Source organism: Protomyctophum parallelum (assembly GCF_964188405.1).
Source record: "Protomyctophum parallelum genome assembly, chromosome: 11".
Taxonomy (NCBI): Eukaryota; Metazoa; Chordata; class Actinopteri; order Myctophiformes; family Myctophidae; genus Protomyctophum; species Protomyctophum parallelum.
This window is the reverse complement of record NC_139707.1, coordinates 39,539,016-39,560,494: the sequence shown is the minus strand read 5'-3', so window position 1 is coordinate 39,560,494 and position 21,479 is coordinate 39,539,016. Positions and strand designations below refer to the sequence as shown.

The 21,479-nt window shown below is 44.5% G+C and overlaps 1 protein-coding gene across 7 annotated transcripts in view; it reads right to left on the bottom strand.

Annotated features, from left to right (window-relative positions):
- The window catches only part of caska (calcium/calmodulin-dependent serine protein kinase a), a 134,818-nt gene extending 114,953 nt beyond the window's left edge, over positions 1 to 19,865 (bottom strand). For all 7 annotated transcript variants that reach the window (XM_083775894.1, XM_083775895.1, XM_083775897.1 and 4 more), the window contains exon 1: positions 19,060 to 19,865. In XM_083775894.1, the coding sequence (XP_083632020.1) occupies positions 19,060 to 19,118 (59 nt within the window). In that variant the 5' untranslated portion in view covers positions 19,119 to 19,865. The remainder of the gene's footprint in view (positions 1 to 19,059) is intronic.
- Between the last annotated feature and the right edge of the window lie 1,614 nt (positions 19,866 to 21,479).

Below are 21,479 nucleotides of genomic sequence, written 5' to 3'. Positions count from 1 at the left end.
TTAGCTATTAATTACTTATTGATAACTCCTCACACAAACAGTCCCGCACAGCAGGCTGGGGGACTTGGCTGGGGACAAGCCCCTGTACCAGACATCTGAGTAAACAAAAAACAATGCACGCACGCACCCACGCACGCACACACACTTGCTACCGAGAGTGCAAACAATATACTTTCCAACCCAAGGCAACCGTTTGGATGTGTGGGTGGTATGTGTTTAGTATTTCAAGCTGTTCAAGACTAAATGAATGCACAAGCTAAAGTGTTGTTACAGTGCAAACAAACAAAATCCAGTCAACACCGAATCCTCCAGATCACCATCAGCAACAAAGAACTGTGGCATCTGTGTGTGTCCCCCACCTCCTTTTTTTGGGTCAGTTGTATGTCACAACCTCTCAGCTGTTGGTTTCCGACGTTCTTTTGTTGGTATACTCTTCAATCACTGTGTTCCGGGATGCCTTTCCTGTAGCTCCAGACAGTTGGCTCCTAACATTCGCCAACTGTTGTAAGTGGCTCGCTTTGTGCTGCGGATTTCAACCCAATAGTGACTGTTGGAGCCAAAATGCTTTTTGTTTATTTTGTTTTGTTTATTTAAACTAATTAATGATGAGTTAACATGTCCTTCTTTACAATGACGTCATGGGAATCAGTCAGTCAGAATGGTGGGTGGTTGTCATAGAAACCCTCATTACCTGTCAGTGTGATGGCACTCAGGTGCGACAGGGGAAGACGACACAGTTTTCGACCGTGCGTGGTCGACAGGTTCAGTTGTTTGTTTGTTTAAAGTTTACAGTTTATTTACGTTGAATACTACTGCTGAAAGAAAGTGGATATCAATAAATGGATTGACATATCCAAAATTAACACAACTCTCTGGACATTGAATTAATCACTGCACGCGTCAAACTCAGTTCAACCCAGTTACCCTGCTGTTTAGCCTAGTGGTACAGGCTTCACAGTGACGATATAAAATACTGACCCCCAGCACATTTCAACACTCCTCCCCTCCACGCCACATACCAAGACGATAGCACAGTCCCCAAAACAATGATACACCACCACCTCCCTTCCACTCTCCTCTCTCACTCTCCTCGTCACATTATTATTATTATTAGACATAACAAGGGGAGGACGACGTGTCCCGTCGGACCCGTCGGTCCCTCCTATCTATTATTTAACAGTTTGTCTCAACAGCCACTCTGCTGAATAAACACTTCCTCCTCCTGCACTTCACTTGGAGCTGCGGTTGTCCATTGTCACGCCGCTCATATCATTAGCGTCCGACAAGAGCTCAGCTTTCCCCTCGTATGCCCAAGAAAGCATTTTAACAGCCGATAGCCATCTACTGTAAGTCGCAATGCCACTTGGCTCACTGCTAGCAGAGCACTGCTGCTCTGTTCTGCATTCCAAAGACATGTAAAGCAAAGTAACGCAATGCAAACAGTGGAGAGGTAAGTTAGGCACAAAAGCGTGTCGAAAAAGGAGATACACACGAAACTCCAGTGGTTTGTGGATGAGGCCTGACTGAGCCTGACAAAACAGCATGTTTTGTCAGCCAAAGTGTGTTGTCTTACAAGTTTACATTCAGCGCCTAGTGCAATTCTCAAACCACGAGCTACGGAGAGAGGCTGAGGCATGTGTGAGGAACACGTCGCACTTCAACCTGGCAAAAAGTCAGGCTCTGATGCAGCGTCTGCCACTGGCCGAAAGCCGAGAACAGATGATTATTTTCATAGTGTGTGTGTGTGTGTGTGTGTGTGTGTCTCTCTGTCCGTCCGTCTGTGCGAGTGTGCGTGCATGCGTACGTGCATGCGTGCACGTGCCTGTCTGTCTGTCTGCAGATAATCTCAGTAAAATACTACGCCACTCAGCATCATATTACACATGAATGCACACAGAAGAGAGACGGTGTTCAGTTACAACCCACGCCTGATTAACGCCATGACCCCAGCGTCAGTTGGAACCAGTAAAATCGGTGTGCCCACTGCCCAGCTATTTGCAGCTTCAGAGCCCATTTCAAGGTGACACAGGACTCCATCCGATTGTGCAGATAGCATAGCATCTAACCAAAAAGCCCGCGGGAGGATTGCTGACCACCCAAGGCATGATTTCTTCTAACGCGACTATAGCCACCATGGGCCGTCAAAAACACAATCTTTGGTTAGAATTGGAATCATTGATTTCGATTCAGAGTTATTAGCGTCAGAAGATCTTGCCTCCGGTCCATTGAAATGGAGGGGGGACACTTTTGATGACGAACCAACCTGAAATGACGTCGAAAGTTGCCCAATGGACTCTCCTAGACTGTAGAGCGGTGCGCTCCGATATCAAACAATTAACTAACTAAGTGTTTAATGGTGCATTCACACACTGGCAGCTACAACAGACACAAAGCAATTTAAGCAACACAGCGAATCTGTCGCGGAATTGCTGTTGGGAGTGTTGATCAAGCAAGCATGCGTCTGACAACCAATAAATATATAAAGTAAAAAATATAAAGCCTGGTGTTAAACGGAGCACGGAACTGGCTGACTGAAATAATTAGTTTCCCTCATTAACCCATTCTGACCTGAGATCAGATTCTAAAAATGTCTTCTACATCCTGACAGTTTTCATTCTGACCTGAGATCAGATTCTAAAAATGTCTTCTACATCCTGACAGTTTTCTGAAAAAGCTATGTCAGTCGTTTTTCAAAAAAAATTCAAAAATTGCAGACCTACAAGCTCGTAGCGCGCCACTCAGTGGCGCGCTATGAGCTCTCTCTTGTAGATCACAATGAGACAGTGACTGTCAGTCCTGGAGTCTGAACAGATGTACCATCGACAACTGTCAGCTCTGACACACCATGTTCAATACCTGCTCACCACCTCTTCTCAATGACTCATTTTCCCCAGAGTGCACCTGTGAAAACCAACTCATCCTGCTCTCCACCACTTCCATCTCTCTCTCTCTATCTATCCTCCCTCGCTCTCTTCCACTCTCCCAGCTGCAAACAGCTGGAAGAGGTCTATCCGGCAGGTTGAAAGTGAAGAGGGTAAATATTTGAGGAGCTGTGTGATTGTGAACGTGCGTGGCCAGTCGACTAGGCATTCCTTCATACCGCCCTGGCAGACTATAGGCTGTGTAAGCACAAATACACTCATCACAGATGAAATGAACAAACAAAGGTGCGTTAAAACAGCAGGGACCACTGCTGGAATGACAGATGGAATGACTATGATGCTCATGAAGTGCTGAAGTGCACTTACTGTATGTCGGAGCGGTTGACAAGGAAGAATACTGTGTGTAATATGCATTTGTGAATGTGTATCTCAGGCCTCAGTGGTGCAACACACACACAAGAATAATGATTGATAATCCATTTTAATACAAAATAATTACATTTGGAAGAAAAAATAAATGACAACATGTGGAAATAGCACATCTAAAAGCTCTTATAGAGCAGCTATTTCTCCACGACATTGGTAAAAGTCATTAATCAAACTCGATTTTGTTGATTATTTAAAAAACAAACAAAACAAAACCAATTGTAGACCAAAAAGATAAATACAGAATTTAAAAAACACACTTCTATTAGTCGATTAGTCATAACATTTTTCAATAAAAGAATCACTAAGAAGATAATCGATAGTTGCAGCCCTAGTGGGTCTATGTCTTTCACCGTGGCAACCAATATATTTCCGGACACGTTTATCTGACTGCCACACACACACACACACACACACACACACACACACACACACACACACACACACACACACACACACACACACACACACACACACACACACACACACACACACACACACACACACACACACACACACACACACACACACACACACACACACTTCTTTGACCATATGCCCCGGAGTGGCCTTGTTGCACCGGGCTGCGCTCACTCAACCCCCGCCCCCATCATCACGATGGCCCAGATGGACCCAGCCAGGGCAGAAATAGCCAAAAGGTGAGCCAACACTCATTTTCCATCCAGCTAGAATTCCATTCCATGCACATTTAAAAACTCTTTCAGCGCCACCTGGTGGTCACCAGTTTAGGCTTTGAGTGCCAATTCTCCCATTATAAAGAAAGAAAGAATTTCGTAATTCTATTATGCATGTAGTGTGCATGTACACCAGATTAGAGGAATTTTCAAAATATGGTGGCATCCGGTACCTAATTGGCAATTAGACGTCCTGACGTTTATGGCTCTTAAACGGGAAAGCCCAAAGGAACACAGGACAAATGAGTAACAAAAGGCTCTACTGGCCGACTGTATGAATGACTGTAGTGAAAGGGAGCATGTACAGTGCACTGGTGACGTGGTACAAGGACATGAGTAGGAGTCACAACAAAAGAGGCCAATAAGAGAGAGCTGACATTGTGTGTGGATCATGTCTGCACAGGCAGGCGTTGGGCGTATGCATGCACGACGCGTGTGAGCGTGGGAGTCATGAAGCTTGTGTTGGAAGTGTATAGGCCACCATAAGGCCGATTTAACCCATTTTGGGGGACGGGAACCCCTTTTGGTGTTTTAAAACCCATTTTGACCTGAGATCAGATTATAAAAATGTCTTCTACATCCTGACAGTTTTCTGAAAAAGCTATGTTTCTGTCAGTCGTTCTTTGATTTTTGAAAAATAGCAGACCTACAAGCTCGTAGCGCGCCACTCGGTTCTACAGGCTCATACAAGCTACGAGCTTGTAGGTCTGCTATTTTTTTTAAAGTCGTGAAAGCCGCAAATCTTTGAATATATATTCTTTCGGAGCGAACGTTTGTGAAAAATGTTAGGATTTAGAAGCATTTTTTTTTTTTTATCGACCTCAGTCCAAAATGGACACATTCATCACTGTATCTTCTTATCATGGTGCTGGGACTCACAAACTCCCAAAAGTCAAGTACATAGACGAGACAACATGAAAACGATTCCTTGCACACACCTCTGCAGTCTGCCCTGATTTTTGACGGCTCATTCGACCTCCTGGCCTTCATAAAGTGTGTGTGTGATGGGGGGGGGGGGGGGGGGGGGGGCAGTGCCACGTTTCGCAGTTACAGTATCTGTTTTGGGAAATTGGGGCTTGTGAAGTTGACCATTGGTCATTGGTCAAGGCTCCAAAAATGTGTCCAGAGTCCAGAGATGCTAAGTTTGGGCGTTTTATTTTCTCCCAAACGAATCCTCCAACAACAATTACAGTGCAGTATACTGTAAAAAGTGAAGGCCTTAAATAACAAATCAAGATAAGACTTTACCAAAAATGAAACCAATACTTACTTGACACAGCAAACTAAACTAATGAAAACAACCTAGGAACTTAAGACACTGTTTAACAGGAGACAAGGGCCCTGGCAGCTCTCCCCTAGGTTCTTACAGCTTGTTGCTCCAAGCCCAACTAACTGAATGCCCCTGCAGTCTCCCTCTTATAGGGAGTGGATCCTACCACATGGCATGCAATCAATTAACAGTCATTAACCCAGCTATATAGTCTCATAGCCCATGACATAATATAAGTTACATTTCTCACCCAACATTATATTCAACAGAATAAACTATTGCTCTTAAATACAGACAGACAACACACCCCTCCTCCTCTACAATACTTGGCACCCTCCAATTTAGAGAGGCGTGCCCGCACTGATGAGGTGACCAATCAATCAATAAACAGAACACTAACACAAACATTAAAATGCATTGGGAAATACCAGGATGTACCACTGTCTATGACGAGCACTTCCACACTGTCATTTCCAAAAGCCGGCCGGCAAGGTTAGTCAAATGGAAGCTGCTGTGTACTGTAGGAGTGTACATTGTCCTCAGTGTATTTACTGTATGTACTGTATAGGGCAAGGGCTGCCCCGTGACAGGGCTATTACAATGTTGAACGTCGAACTGAGCTCAAGCATAAACTTGTCCATTTTTATTTTGAATTCAATGGTGGATCAGGTCAAGAGCCGTTTCTAAATCATAAACCGGACATCACAATGCATTTCGATTAACAGCCTGGTGAAGGGCTCCAAACAAGTCCATAGACTTGGCTGTACCATTATGACGTAATAAAGTGCTCTGAACAAAAAAAATAAAGTCCATAGACTTGGCTGCCACGTGACTTAATTTCAAAAGCCAGACATCGAGTGGGATAGCTCCCCTCAAAAACATATAAAAAAATAAGTCCAACCCACTGAGCTAACAAGCTGCTTGATTGTCGAGCAGCATGAATGCTGCTATCAGTAAAGCTGCGTGGGCCAGACTACTCCCGGGTCTCAGCTACAAGTCCATGGGGCTGACGACCTGGAGCTTATCAAATCCACTAAACTTGACTGTTGTTGACACTGTGGGTGGAGAGAGAGAGGAAATGAGGGAGAGAGAGCGATAGAGAGAGCACGAGAGAGATAACCATATATGAAATAGAATTGTCACGCTATTCTGTGCTTTACCTATAGCTCAGTTTTGAGAAATTGTATATAATACACATAATAATATGTACATATTACATAACTCTATACACACACGCCCATATACCCAGTACAACTTTCAATGGGCTGCTCGGGGCAAGGACTGAGGGAAGGGGAACGGATGAAACCAAATCCAACGTAATTAGGCTGTGCTGGGAAATGCACAAGTTGTGTTTTGTGACCTCGCTCCACACTTGGTGAGCTGGGAGTTTTACCACCATAGAGAATGAACAAAACACAACACTTGAATAATATATAATATATGATGCACAATATAAATAAGGTCTAAACACACCGGGAAGGGGTAACACACACACAAGTGTTAATGGTTCATTGTTCTGTGAGACTGGTGGTTTACTGAGACAATGAGGTTTTCTCAAAGCAGGCCCTGCCTCTCGTCGCACGGTCCCAGTGGCAGTGGGGCTGGAACATAGAACATGTGTCACCCATCTGTCAGACAATATGTCAACACAGCCTTAGAAAGCCCCAAACCACACCAAAGGGGCGGGTTGGGACAAAACGTTTTTTTAAGGTAGACCACACCAATGCAACTCATTGAGTTGCAATCAGTTGCATTGGTGTAGTCTACCTTAAAAACAGTCCCAACGCGACCCTTTGGTGTGGTTTGGGCTTTAGCCACTGGATCCCTGTTGCATGGCTAGCCCTCCAAACAATTCACTGGATCCCTGTTGCACGGCTAACCCTCCAAATAATTCACTGGATGCCTGTTGCATGGCTAGTCCTCCTCAACACAGCCTTAGCCACTGGATGCCTGTTGCAATTGCATGGCTAGCCCTCCAAACAACACTGGTTTTGAGTATTTCTCTCCAGTCCTCTCTGTCTCAGTGCTACTTCCATCCTTTACACATTCTCCTATTTCTCACGCCCACCCGATGTACTTGGAGTGAGGTGCTACATTCCACCCAGGGACACTCGCAGCTTGTGAAACTTGTGTCATTAAATTAGGGGTGAGATAATCCTATGTTCGTCCATGCTAAACCCCTTATCCCTATAATACTTTGCCTTTTCTTTTTTTTTACCATTTTGAAAAACCTTTTTGAATAGTCTACAAGCTCACGTGTCGATATAGATTGGCTATTTTAACTATTCAAAAATGTTTTCCTAAATAATAAATAAGGCAAAGTAGTTTAGGGATAAGGGGTTTAGCATAGCATGGACAGAAATAGAGCCCTATACATCTCTCAGCCTCACACATATACAATACACATACAATGTAGCATGTATTTGACCTATACTCCATGCAGTCCATGACAATGGGCATTGTACTTTATGTGCAATGTGCAAAGTTCATCTGGCAAAATGTCACACAGTGTATGTGTGTCACACACAACCCGTCCTCCTGACTAAGAGGTGGGTAGCTTATCTCCGCTGCCACCTTGGGACGAGCTCCAATGAACTGGAACTACCAAAGGAACCCCACAGGAACACGGGGAGAACAGGCGAACTCCGGTAACCGACTATATATGCACATTGTCAAGATGTGAATTATCGTTAGACAATGATGGCCTCAGGCTCACACACATCAAGCTCAAGGACACATGCAGGGTCAGAAGATGACTTGGCCGTTAGCTCTCAACCTTTAACGAGTGTGTGTTTGTGAATGTACATTTGTGTGCGATGCATTTATGTTAAACAGCATTTGGCTCATTAAAGGGATTCTCTGTCACAAATCTACCCCAACACGCGCGCACACACACACACACACACACACACACACACACACACACACACACACACACACACACACACACACACACACCTCTCCATCTAATCAATAGAAGCCATTGTCTGGAAGGCGTCCGTGCAGAGGATGATCAGGGTTTATCAACGCTTCATGAGACAAACACTTCCTCTTTCTGAAGTAGCCATTATTCCTGTTCAGATCAACAATTATGTTTACACACCAAAACACTAATGGGGAATTGACTGCAACAAATGGCTTTCATTTATCCTGGTTCACTATCCAGTATCCGCCAAAGTCACAATGCATCATCAGACTCGTCTGAATATGCAGAAAGCTACAGTACACAGAAGACAATAATAAAAGCACATGGGCATGTAGGATTGTGCACACAAGCTTGCACACACACACATGCAGGCATGGACATAGCCTAGCAGAGCTCCAGAGTCCAGACTAACTTTTTAAATTGTTTGCACTGGTGCACCTATTTTTTTCATTTAGGTGCACCAGCATATCATTTATGTGCACTCCAGAATTGTTGGTGCAGTGTTAAGTAGTCAGATGGGTGGGCCTTCTGCATTTTAATGTCCAATCAATTGTGTGCTGGTTTGCAACAATACACTTTAAGTTCCTATATTTCACAATGAAAATAACCTTTTCATCAAGGTTTTAAAGAAAAATTAAATTAAAATGGCAACAAAATACAGAAACACATTTAGAAGATTTATCACCAGCCGGAACTTGTGTAAATTCTTCATTAGCGACTCTTTTAATTATTTGATTGTGATTAATAACAACACACACGTGCACGCACAGTAGGAGTGGAGAGAGAAACAAGATGCCCCCCAACTAACAGGCAATATGAACTTTAATGGGCAAATGGCTCGTTAGAGCGGTGCCGTTTTTATAGGTTGGTAAAAAAAGATCATTTGCAGAGGTACCACAGACGACCAGGGACTTGAGGGGAACCAGCCCCAAATACACATTAGTCACATAATAGTTTCTAATTTCTCAAGACTCCCACAATTTACAGATGCTCATTTGAGGATTTTGGCCAATCTATGGAGGGTGCTACCCACACGTTTAGCGGTGTTGCTCACTCCACGATTTCACAATCCTTACAAGTTAAACATACCTCGTAGTAAAGGTTACTAATCAACAATAACATAATGATATAATTATATATACAGTATATATATATATATATATATATATATATAAATAATTGGTATTATATAATTTTTTGTGCCGTTATTGATAGTTACAGTGAAGACGGACAGGAAAGAGGGAGAGAGAGAGAGAGAGAGGGGGGAGAGACATGCAGCAAAGGTCATCATGAATGGGACTCGAACACGCAATGCGCTGTCAGGCCAGAGCCTATTATGTGGCATGCGCCTGGACCATTAGACCCCAAAATTATATATAAAGATATTGCTATATAGCACTAAAACTTTAGTGCTATAAATATGTATTATAATAATAATAATAGTCTTTATTGTCCTGAAGGTTAGTACACAGACACTGCACGGATTGTCCCTGTTTGAATGTGACCCGTCTTGTCTTGCATGCCTTTCCTCTCTCTCTGCCCTTTTATGTGTACACTATCTGAATTCTGAAATAAATCTTACAAAAATAAATATGTTTTATGATGCATTAATGGGAATGTCAAGGCTTTTGGAAAAACAAATGAATAGAGAAATCCACTTTAGCAAAGTGTAGTGTGAGGCCTGGCAGGCTGGTGCCAGTGACAATGACGCCCACTGCTGTGAGATGCCTGGAGGCAAAGTGTGGTCATAACTCATCATTATGCGCATATGTCTGTGGCATGTACGCAAGAATTTGAATACCGGTATTTACGCGCATATGACACAATCACAAACTGGAAGCCTCTACATCATCATGGGGATAGTTGACAATAAGCTACAGTAGCCTGAAGGCCATGTTTCCAGTCAAATGCTTTGCAAGCGCGGTGCTTAGGAGTGTGTACAGTATGGGCACATAACCTGGGCAACAAGGGGAATCTGACATCTGTAACACCGTTCAACAGCCCTGGCAAAGTTCCTATTCCTAATGAATAGTGCCAACTCAACTATAGAGGGGGAAAATAAACTATTTGAACATGCCATCAAGTCCAACAGCTAGAGGCCATATGCTTACAAACAGTGGCTCCTGTTCCAAATACCAAGAAGCTGGAAGCGGTCCTGGATATAGTCAGCCGTCCTTCAAGGTAAGGTTTGCACCGTACAAAATCTGGAGGATCAAACCTTTCCTCACCAGAGTTTACCAGACTCCTTAATCCAATCCTAAATCACCGTCACCAGTTACCGAACACCTAGATCAGCGAACACAGGAGGCAGAAGCCTGTCCCTCTCTTCCCTGGCTGTGACACGCTGGCCAATGCTCCAAGGAGCATCCCCAGACCCTCCTGGCTCCCAAGCTGTGGAATGACCTCCCCGAGTCGAGTCTCCCCCTCGGTCAAAGTCTGCAGACTCACTCTTCCACCAGTCTGAAAACTCACCTCACCCCCCTAGCAACCCCTACTAGTACCTAATTCATTGTATTATTTCTTGTTGCCCAGTTTCTGTTTTCTTACTCACTTTTACCATTTATTTGTCATTTGTTGACTATAGGGTTCATGCCACTTACTCCGATTCTGGAGAAGAGCATAGACAAATTGTAATTTGAAAATACAAAACATGACGAGGCTTTTTTTGACATCTGCAAGCCATCTTTGGCCGCGTGGGAGGGATCACGGCTCCGGCCTTTCCTTGTCTCCCTCTCTTTCCTGGCCACTAAACAAACAGTTCCTACTGTCACTTGGACCATATGTTTGCTTTAGACCCACTTGCTCCCAGCTCCCCCGACGCCAGCACCCGACACTCACAACAAGAGCTATAACCAACCGAAGTCAGTGACGTCTAATGTTTTATTTATTTAAAAAAAAGCACTTTTCTAAATTTGTTCCCCAATTAGAAAGTGTGTTAAATCTGTGCACTTTTAGCTGTGTGTGTGTGTGTGTGTGTGTGTGTGTGTGTGTGTGTGTGTTGTTTTTCAGGGTAAGCCCCAGCCGTAACCCAGGTGACAGTGTGTGCTTTGGCAGGCAGGGCGGAAATGACTTTAGATTGAAAAGGCCCCAATAGAGAGAGAAAGTAAGACCGAGAAAATAAACAGAGAAAGGGGAGAACGGAAGGAGAAGTGTATTCCTAAAATACCAACAGGCTGCGTCAGCTACTAGCTCGTGGTTTGATCCCCGACTCAGAAACACCACAAACCACTACAGTCACAAAAAGGAACACATGTGAGCACTGTAACGAAAGCAAAAGTGTGTGTGTGTGTGTGTGTGTGTGTGTGTGTGTGTGTGTGTGTGTGTGTGTGTGTGTGTGTGTGTGTGTGTGGGGGGGGGGGGGAACAATGGAATGGAGACTAGGGTTGCAACAATTCATCCAACTTATCGATTATAAAAGAATCAATCCCCATTTCAGGCATGTCATTAATAGGCAAAGCCACCAAAAGTGTAAAAAGACGAACAACATTATCGTGAAAATAGCTGATCTACAAGCTCACAACAGATCACGGCGCCGTTTATGAGCTATCATCAGATCAGAGTGCCATCTTCCTGCTTCCTTCCTGTTCTGCTCTATGATGGTTCGGATCCAGGAACTATAAGATACTGAAGATATTTTCCCCCAGCGTTCATTCTTTTACGATTCTGAATTCCGATCATGCCGAGGAGGCAATCAAACAGCATGCACCGTTATCTGTGAAGAATCTCCGCGGTGTAGTGACCTGGAACAACCAGCAATTGGCAGTTAGCGGCAAAACAGCTACCCATGCTGAGGTGGTCCATTTTAAAGTAGCCTGCCCCAGCCTGTGTGTGATTTTTGGCCTAGAGGGGCCAAGCCCCCAGGGAAGGCTATCCAGTGTTGAAGCGCTTAACAGAGCCCTACTGGTCAGAGTTGAGAATGCAGGCGGGCCTTTGCATTTAGCATGAGGAAAACCCCGCGAGGCTAAGGTTTAAGCATTGAGCACTTCCACATTTTAGAAGTAGACTGTTCTTCCGGGTGCTTCAAAACGGCACTGAGCAACATCCATCTAAAATTTTGATGGATGTTGCTCAGTGGCTATTCATTTAGATTCTAAATGAATAGCAGGGGGGCGGGCAGTCCGCCCTCTATCCTTTATAACTCTATGAGAGGGCGGGTACAATTCCAAACATGAACCCAACCCCTTTAATTACTTCTAGTCTAGATTAGTAGCTTAATGACTAGTATTATTAGTATGTTATTGTCTTTTTTTTATGTCCAATGTATTTGCATAAACTTAACATAAGTAGCCTAAGCTATAACTAAATGTATTTGAAACTAAATAAACATGATACTTTTCAGGATTCCAATTCAAAAATAGCAAAAGCTAAAGAAAAATCACACCTGTGTGAACTGAGTGGTGCAACTCCCCCCCCCCCCCCCCCCCCCCCCCCCCCCCTTCCCCCCCTCTCTTTCTCGCTCTCTCATTAGCAGGCAACAGTGCAGCACTCTCTCTCTCTCTCTGTTTCTGGCACAACAGCGCCCCTACTGGTACTAGTCATACTCGTGCTCATTAATGTCACACGGACACATAGGCGGACGACACATAGGCGGACACGGACATTGCTGTTCCTTGGAGTGGTTGCACCACTCAAAAAAGATAAGAAAAAAGAAAATGTTATTCAAACTAGACTGATGTAGAGTGCCGAGTCGGTAACGATGGAAGTGTGAGATCCATGCGTCACCTGGCTATGCGGCTATACTCAGAGACTTGGTACATTTATAGATAGATTGCAAAAATAACAGATCTACAAGCTCAAAAAGCCACGCGACACGTTTTTATTGTGGAAGTGGTATGAATGTCCATGCTGGGGCTGAATACACTCCCCCCTTCCAGATGTTGAACCTTGCTCCAGAGGGGATTTTACTACATGTTCAGCATGGCATGCATCTTTTTTCTCTTTTCCTTGTCACTGCACACAGAGAGAGCTGCTGGCTGGAGTCTTCTCTTCTCCAGGTTGTTTCTCTACCGCTTGATGAGGACGGATAAATATTTTAACGGCTGAGAGTGAGAACACTGTGCTGTATCACGTATGTGTAATTGTGCGTGCTGCTGAAAGCAGCCTTTCGGCCGACCATCCCCTCCCCACTAAATCCCCACTGAGAAGACAAGCTCCCACAATGCAAAGTGTGCACATATAATACACACACAGTATCGGCAAAAGCCCCGAGGACTACACCACGTGTGTATTCACCTGAGAGCAAAGAACCCCATTCAGTCATAACCGTTATGACAGCGTAGGTGTTCCGGGAAAATAAATCTGTTATGTGCTAGTAAAAAAAGGGGAAGAAAACACCAGGGTCTAATTTATGTATTTATTATTTTTAAAAGGGAGATCAGACAACAAACATGACCATCTCTTCCCAGCAGGCATCAAAAACAGCCACAGTAGAGGGGAGCGCCGCACCGCTGAAAACAAACATATGTACTAGTACTGTATTCCAATGGACTCAACAGCGTGGAAGTGGATTCTCCATTATGATGAGGGAAACACCCCACAGAGTGCACACGGTAGACGATTGACAGCTGCTTATTTCAAAAGACAACACAGTTCTTGACAGCGTAAATAGAGCAGGCTTTAACCTACTGACCCACAGCCCATAGGCCTAAAGCCGTACCGCGGCCTGGCTAGGGCAGTTAGCATTGCCCAGCCAATTCATCAACGTGCAGCGATGCTGCTGACCACAGTTCAAGCCAGGCGGTAGCTAAACGTAGCTAGCTCTCTCCATCATTCAGCACCCATTGCCCCGGGCTAACTCTCTCAGAGCAGGGGCTTTTGTGCTGGTGTTCCCTGCTAATGTAGGTCAGTGTTTCACACGCTGCATCAAGGGCGGAGGACGGACATGCACACACACACACACACACACACACACACTCTACTGACCCCATTATATAGGCTTATAATGTTTGTGTCATATAAAACACAAACATAAAAAGAATGATGAAAACACAATTATCCAAGCTGGAAGGGGTTTCCGCTGTGCTGCTTAGCAAAGGGAAATGCTGTCCTTACTCCCAGCAGAGGTGGAGGATAGGAAGGGGCATGCGCATGCATGCGAGCATTCACACATACATGCACAACACATGCATATACACACTGTCTGCCTCGACCTTTCTGCAATATCATAATTTCTTACATAATGACCTGAAATGGGGGGTTTTGGGAAAAGGGGCCCAAATCGCCATTCCCAATGAACGACAGGCTTTGAAAGATGACCACACACACATTCACAAATCTGAGGCTATGCCTGAGGCTTATAAACAACTGTGGAACCTCCTGCAGCGTGACAAACTAGATACACACAACTCCTTGGTCCCACAGTTTGTTTTAATGACATTCAGGCTTTGTCCAAGAGCCCCCCCCCCCCCCCCCCCCCCAAGTCTCAGAGACTCACTAGGCTGTGAGTGCGAGGTATGCAAATGAAGAGTAATTAATTTCATTCATGGTGGAGCGGAGCAGCCGTACGTGACTGAATGTGTGTGCAGCAAATATCCATTGTTAAATCCACAGTCGGGACTGGAAGGCCATTGATCCATTCAGTTGGAGAATATCAAGTTCCGTTTAGCTCTCCATTAACCACTTTCAAACTGCCGTTAAAAGTTTTTGAAGTCCCGTGTTTTAATGGGAGGGAAGACAGAAGATGTTAGATGATGAACACAAGATGAGATGCACACAACTCACTCAAGACCACTCACAATGTTTTTTTTCTCTTCATTTTTATCCCACGATTTTGTAACCCATTTTTCACCCCTTTGTCAATTATCTAATGTGATCCTGGACTCTACACACTCTCCGCCAACCTGGGGAGAGCAACGGACTTGAACTCATTCTTCCTTCATGCCCGAGTGTCCAAGTCGCTCCTTTACACCGGACAGGGGGTAGTTTCCCTGGTTGGACGTATAGCGCGTGGAAGGAACACGTTATTCCAACCAGTTCCTTTCCCCTCCATCAGGCGCCCCAGCTGGCCAGGGGGAGGCAGTTTAGAGACCAGGATTACTGCATGTTTTTTGTGAGACCACTCACATTGTTACTGAAAGATCCATATTGTAGACGTTCACCAGGGCTCAATGTAATTGTAATATAATAACTGTTCCATATAACCTGGCCTAAATAAGAGTACTAATGAGAAACTTGTGGTCGTGTGTGCATTATCATTGGCAGATCTGCTGTTATCAGTTAGGGCAGCAGCACATATTTGTGAAGAGCTCTAAAAAGCAAGCTAAATCTGAGCATGCTGCTGCGGTTAGTCACGGTTCACACTGTGAGAAACGCACACAAATCCATGATTGTTTTGTGAACAAACTATAAAAAAAGGCTAGCCTGAAGGCAGACTAGGCACAGTGAATCCCTTAATGTGTGAGTAATGGACTGGTTCCATCTACAGTACCCCTGACCTCCCTTGCTCCCTTCTCTTCACTCCACCCCTCCCCTCCTTTTATATACTCTCGTTCTATATTCTATCTATATTCGACCGACATCTACCTTTCTCTTAGCATTAGAGCAGACAGACAGACAGACAGACAGACAGACAGACGCCGCACACACAAGGCCGACAGAAAGATAGACAGGATGTGTCCGAGGTCAGTTTCTTAAAACAAGAGCTTATAGGCGCCTTAAATGCCACAAATTCACACAAAATGACTGCACAGTTCATGAAGTCTACATACCTAAATAAATCCTGTATAGTGTATACTCACTACTCAGTCTAATACATACTGGGGCATTCAAAAATCTCACAACAAACACTACTTTTCAAGTTAAGGATGACCTAAATTATTATACAGGCCATGAGCGAAAGCCCTCTAGGAGTCTAGGGGGTGTGTGACATGAAAAAGGGTAATGGCAGTTTTAGATTTAAAACAAACCAGTAAAACACGTAGCTCTGCAACAGAGGCACAGCCGTCACAGCAATGGTACAATTTCTTCTTTTTTTTAAATGCTATATATGTTATACATTTTATCTATGGGATATATAATTTTCTGAGAAATACAATGTGCGTTGGGGGGTGCATCAGCTAAGTCAGGAGGTAACAGGGGGTGCAATGCATGGCCAAAAAGGTTTGGGGATTGCTGATCTACAGTACTAGTACTAGTACAACTACATGGGTCTATCCTAAAGGCTTTTAAGTAATGCATTCTTTGAATTGTCATTCGTTGGGTTTCCCTCCGTTTAATCCCTTCTCTCTATAACATTAACATACCACAACACAATTACTACTTCAAGGAAACTGAGGCAGCAGCAACGTACTGTAGAGAGATCAGCAGGCAAAAAAAAGATAAAAGACTGCTCCCTCCCTCTGCTCCAAAAAAAACCCTAAATCACAGTCGATCTGTCAAAAACAATGAGCAGCGCTGCCGTTGAGTCAGGTAACAGGATACTACCAAGTAGTAGAGAGTGTGTGTGTATAATGTTGTGCAAGTATTTGACTTTACTCTCATCCTCTTGTCCTTTACGCCTTACGTATACCATGCCTGCAGTCACACTGGCAGGACCTGTTCTATAGGAGGGTCCATCCGCTCCGTCCTCAAACATAATTACATAAGGAGGATGGAGGCACATTAACTTAACTCTGTGTGGTGGTGGTTATCATTCCCACCAGTGTGCTTCATATTTGGAGCAGGAAGGAACCATGTCAATAGCGGGAGAGTGAGTGTTTCTGTGAGTATTTCTGTGACAAAGCCTTTGTGTGTGTGTGGGCTGGGTTCTTTCTGTGCACACACACACACACACACACACACACACGCATGCATGTATCTGTCACTGTGTGCAATAAAGAGAGCGCTCCATTTTCAGGCTTGCCTAAACATGTACAACGCAGGCCCCCCGTTCCCCCCTGTCAAACAGTCAACTGTCTTCTGGCTCTGCGGCAGCCCCCTTTTAACAAGTCACTCTGTCTGACTGAGTGTGACCTGCATGAGTCTGTCAGCAGGCCTGCCAAGAGCTCTCCGTTTGTACTACACCGATGAAGCGCTTCAATCCAGTAGTTAGATCAGTGGTCCTCAACCTGTGGGTCGGGATTTATTTTAGGGGTCCCCAGATGATTTCCTTAATGTGCAACATTGTTTTGTTTTTCTCACTCCACAGTAAACAAACCAACAGTATAGGTGTACCGTATAGACAACAGGCCAGGGTATCTGCACATCTCTAACAGTGCGTTTTAACAGCAGGAGAACGGTGAGTGACACTTGATTTTTGTTGGCTGCAATCGACCACTACGGCCGGACGACGTCGCCCCAAAACATTAAGTATTTTCATATTTTCGGACCGATGTTCCTCCGGCCACATTTGGACCATCGCCTGTTCGCCTGCTATCGCCAGTAGTCGCCGGGTCCCATTGACAAATAATGCACTTCCGGAAAATTCGTCTGGCTGTAGCCTGTCGCCCGCTGTTAAAACGTACTGTAAGTGACAATTTAAGTACTTATAAGACCTTATTAATTACCCAAGAAAGAGGCAAAAAGATTAAAATAGCCAACTCTATAAGCTCACTACGAGGCATTGTGAGCTTGCAGATCAGCAATTTTCACGATATTTATGTGTGGAGCCAAGTCAAACTATGAATGTAATGCTTCAACTCCTACAATTCCAAGTACTTGTCAGGATGGGGGGGGGGTCCCAGTTCAAATATGATTATGTTGGGGGTCGTGGCTGAAAAGGTTGAGAACCAATGAGTTAGATATATGATGGAGGTTCCATGGCTTGCCTGAAACCAAAATATTAGCCTCCTCCTCAAACAGTCACAGTCTTCGTCAGCTCAAGACCAAATTTTAGTGTACTTATAGTATACTTGATGGGAGGTGAATCTAAATGTACTGTGTTTGTTTTGTTTTTTTGTTCCTCTGTCTCAGTACGGTAATATGACGTTTGTTATCTTGCAGGGTTACTCCAGACATTTTTGTAAGACCACGGGTGAGAAATAGAACAGGAGTACATTCAATTGGTTTGTAAAAAGCTGTCTGGGTGGATGCTCAATCTAGTAGGCTTGTGCTATGCTTGCTGGGAGCATGCTAATGTAATGACTGGTAGGTTATCTACTATACTGACTGCCAGTGCCATTCCACACACAGCGTTGGGACGTTGATTGCATGCGTACGCCTGTGTATGGGATGGTAATCACGTTGTAATAACATTCCATTTCCCACTAACTGTGTATAATTACTAACTTAGACCCATGAGCAATGATGTTAATCTTGTTCCAGGTAAAATAAGGACAGACAGACAGACAGACAGGGTTCATAACAATTCGAGTCTGAGGCAGGGATATACAAAACTCAACGTGAATGCAATGAATTGCCATAGTGTTAATGATTGCAAAGCACCACAAAAATGTATGTCAACAGTCAACCCGTTGGGACAGCCAATACTATTTGAAAGTGGTTAAGATGAGCCTCGGGTTGCTAACGATGACCATAACAATGTGGATCATGACTCATGGTCTGTGCCTCGACTAGTAGCCTAATGCCCAATCTCTACATCAAGTCGCCAACTGACAGAAGATGAAAGCGCCGAACACATAGAACAACATAGGCTACTACAGTGGAAGTACCTAGTCCAACCCACATTATTATCATTATTATTATTATTATTATTGCGAATAGCCGAAATGTGGGTTAGCTAGCTCGGCTGACTCACTCAGATTTAGACATGAAAATGAAACAGTTGTTGTCATGTCCAATGCATGTCACAGTAGCCCTATGCCCTAACGTGTGCGTATTTAATTTGAGAGCCCGGCGTGAGACATATAGCGTGAGAAATGTAATACCACAGACATAGAGAGCAAAGCTACAACACAATGGAATAAACCGCAACCTGATACTTACTTCCCAATGACCTCACAGAGCTCGTATACATCTTCAAAGAGAATGTCGTCGTCCGCCATGGTCCAACCCGGCTGGGGAAATTATCCCCAAATATGCGTCCCAAAACCGTATGTTTAAAAGGGAGACAAAGGCCACAACCAGCTGACGTTTGACAGAAATAACTGGCGCACACAGCACTATATGCTATGAAATAAGCCCAGTCACTTAAAAAAAGAGTTGCAGTGGGAGCTTTTCCCCCCCACTAAATTCCAATAGCTGCCTCCCGTCGGTTTTCCCGAACGCTGCGTCGCTGTGGGCGAATCGGCAAGCAGCGGAGCTTCAATGAGCGTTTTTTGAATAATCCGTCTGGCAGTCCACCGGTTCGGCCCCACCTTTCCCCGAGCTTCCCGGTTTAATAATCCAAGCAAAGCCAACCGTACGATTGTCAAACAAACATAGTAAACAACTCCACTCGCAGGTCTATCCGCAGCACCTGTCTGTCAAAATCCCCGACGCACATAGAATGCTGTGCACACCGTTGATCAAGAAATGCAAAAACGAACCAAGTGGATAATGTGTAGGTTTGATTACAGCACACAAACCCAGGTGGGCACCGCAACAAGGATCTCTTCACATCCCGAAAAACTGCAACGGCTTAATGTTACGTTATTTCAGGAATGCACACAGTCCTTCTCTGGTGCGATCGACAAGCAGATTAAATTCACTGAACGTAGAATTTCCTCCAGAACTCTTCCCAATCGCTGGCTTTATTTATTTTTTCTCTCCTTCCCCACTCCCAGTCGCCTCTACGGCTACGCTCTCGCATACTCGCTCTCTCCCGTTCCAGAGCTTCCAGAAAACCAGGCTCCTCCTACACAGGGGTAATGTGAAACTGATCCGCTGTCCTCCATTTTGGCTCCCGGCTGGGGATCCCTGGGATCTTTGAAACTCAAGCGTTTGAGCCAAGATGAGGGAGCAGCGGGACAACGAAGCTCTTCAGAAAAGAACAGTTTCCTGGCTTACTTTTAATGAGCCCCAGACATTCTTGTGAGGTGAACCAATCCAGAGAGCCTACAACTAACAAAACACAGCCGCGAGCACGAGCACAGGCAAACTTTGATGTAAGCTTGGGTTTTAACATTGGAAAACCTTTTCTTTTCCAATGTCATAGATAGAATATTTGGTACTGGCTATGCATCTCATTTCTGTATTCCATTCTAAAGGGAAGAAGAAACATCCCACTTGCCCCACAAGAGACTTACTTTAGGCAAAAAATGCAATGTTTCGACCCTCTAGTGTTCAATTGTTCATCAGGTCATCAGACAATCTTCTCTGTGATATAATCCATTCTAAACATTACATGGCATGGCATTATAATCTGTTTATAACAGTATAACCACAGTAAGACGCCTGAGGGCGCCCAGAGGTCGCGTGCACGCATCCGCCTAATCGACAACCTGACGGCAGACTGCTGGGCGAGGGCTGGCGCTTTGGCACGAGGGGTCAGATCAACATGGAATGAATTATGTACTGGCCATATAAGGAGCATGTCTCGAGTGTACAGGGTTTGATGAGGTCAGATTAACATATGGAATGTCATAACTGGTCAGCTCCATACAGTATATGCGATCCAAGGGTGGTAGCGGGGACATTCTCTTGAGTCTACAGTGTTTGATGAGGGCCCAGGTAGGGCCGGGCCTTAATTTTCCGGGCCTGTTGAGAACTCTAGTTTTCGCCGGCTGCCGGGCGCGGCTGCACTAATAACTTTGGGGCAGGCCTGTCTATAGAGCACAGAAGTCTGACGTCACTTTCAGTAGAGGGCGTCAGTCCCCAGGTTCATGTATTTGTTTAGTTGCATTGAAATCCCCATTGAGGCGATTTTAGATCGCCTCATATAACAACTGTGTTTGAAAAATAAACATGTCATCCCGGCCGCTTCACTCATATGGATATGAAGAATCAACTGACTGAGAGAAAACGCTAATGTTACTGCTGCTGAATTAGTTAGATTTTCGCTAGAAGCAGACTGTATCATATATGAGTGACTGACTGTTGCAAATGATACAGAGACACCTCCCTGACAATAACGCAGAGACAGCTTGTTTATTGTTGGACCACAACGCTTATAGTAGACGATATTAAGATCACCCCATGTTATTCTCCATAGAGAAATTACTTCCGCGAACCAGGGGAATCGTCGGGATGAGCGAGTTACGTCAGGACTTCGGTGCTCTATAGAGTTTGAAATTTGAATGGACAGGTATAAGTCAAAAGGGAGAGGAAGAGGAAGGATGGATGGGGAAGGATCAACATATGGAATGTCAGAACAGGTTCTGAGATCCAAGGGTTTGAGGTTTGAGGTCAGATGTAGAGTAGCTGGCCAATGTTGATGACATCAGGGATCTCCATATATGGGCTTAACTGCGACAGCAGGTCGCATT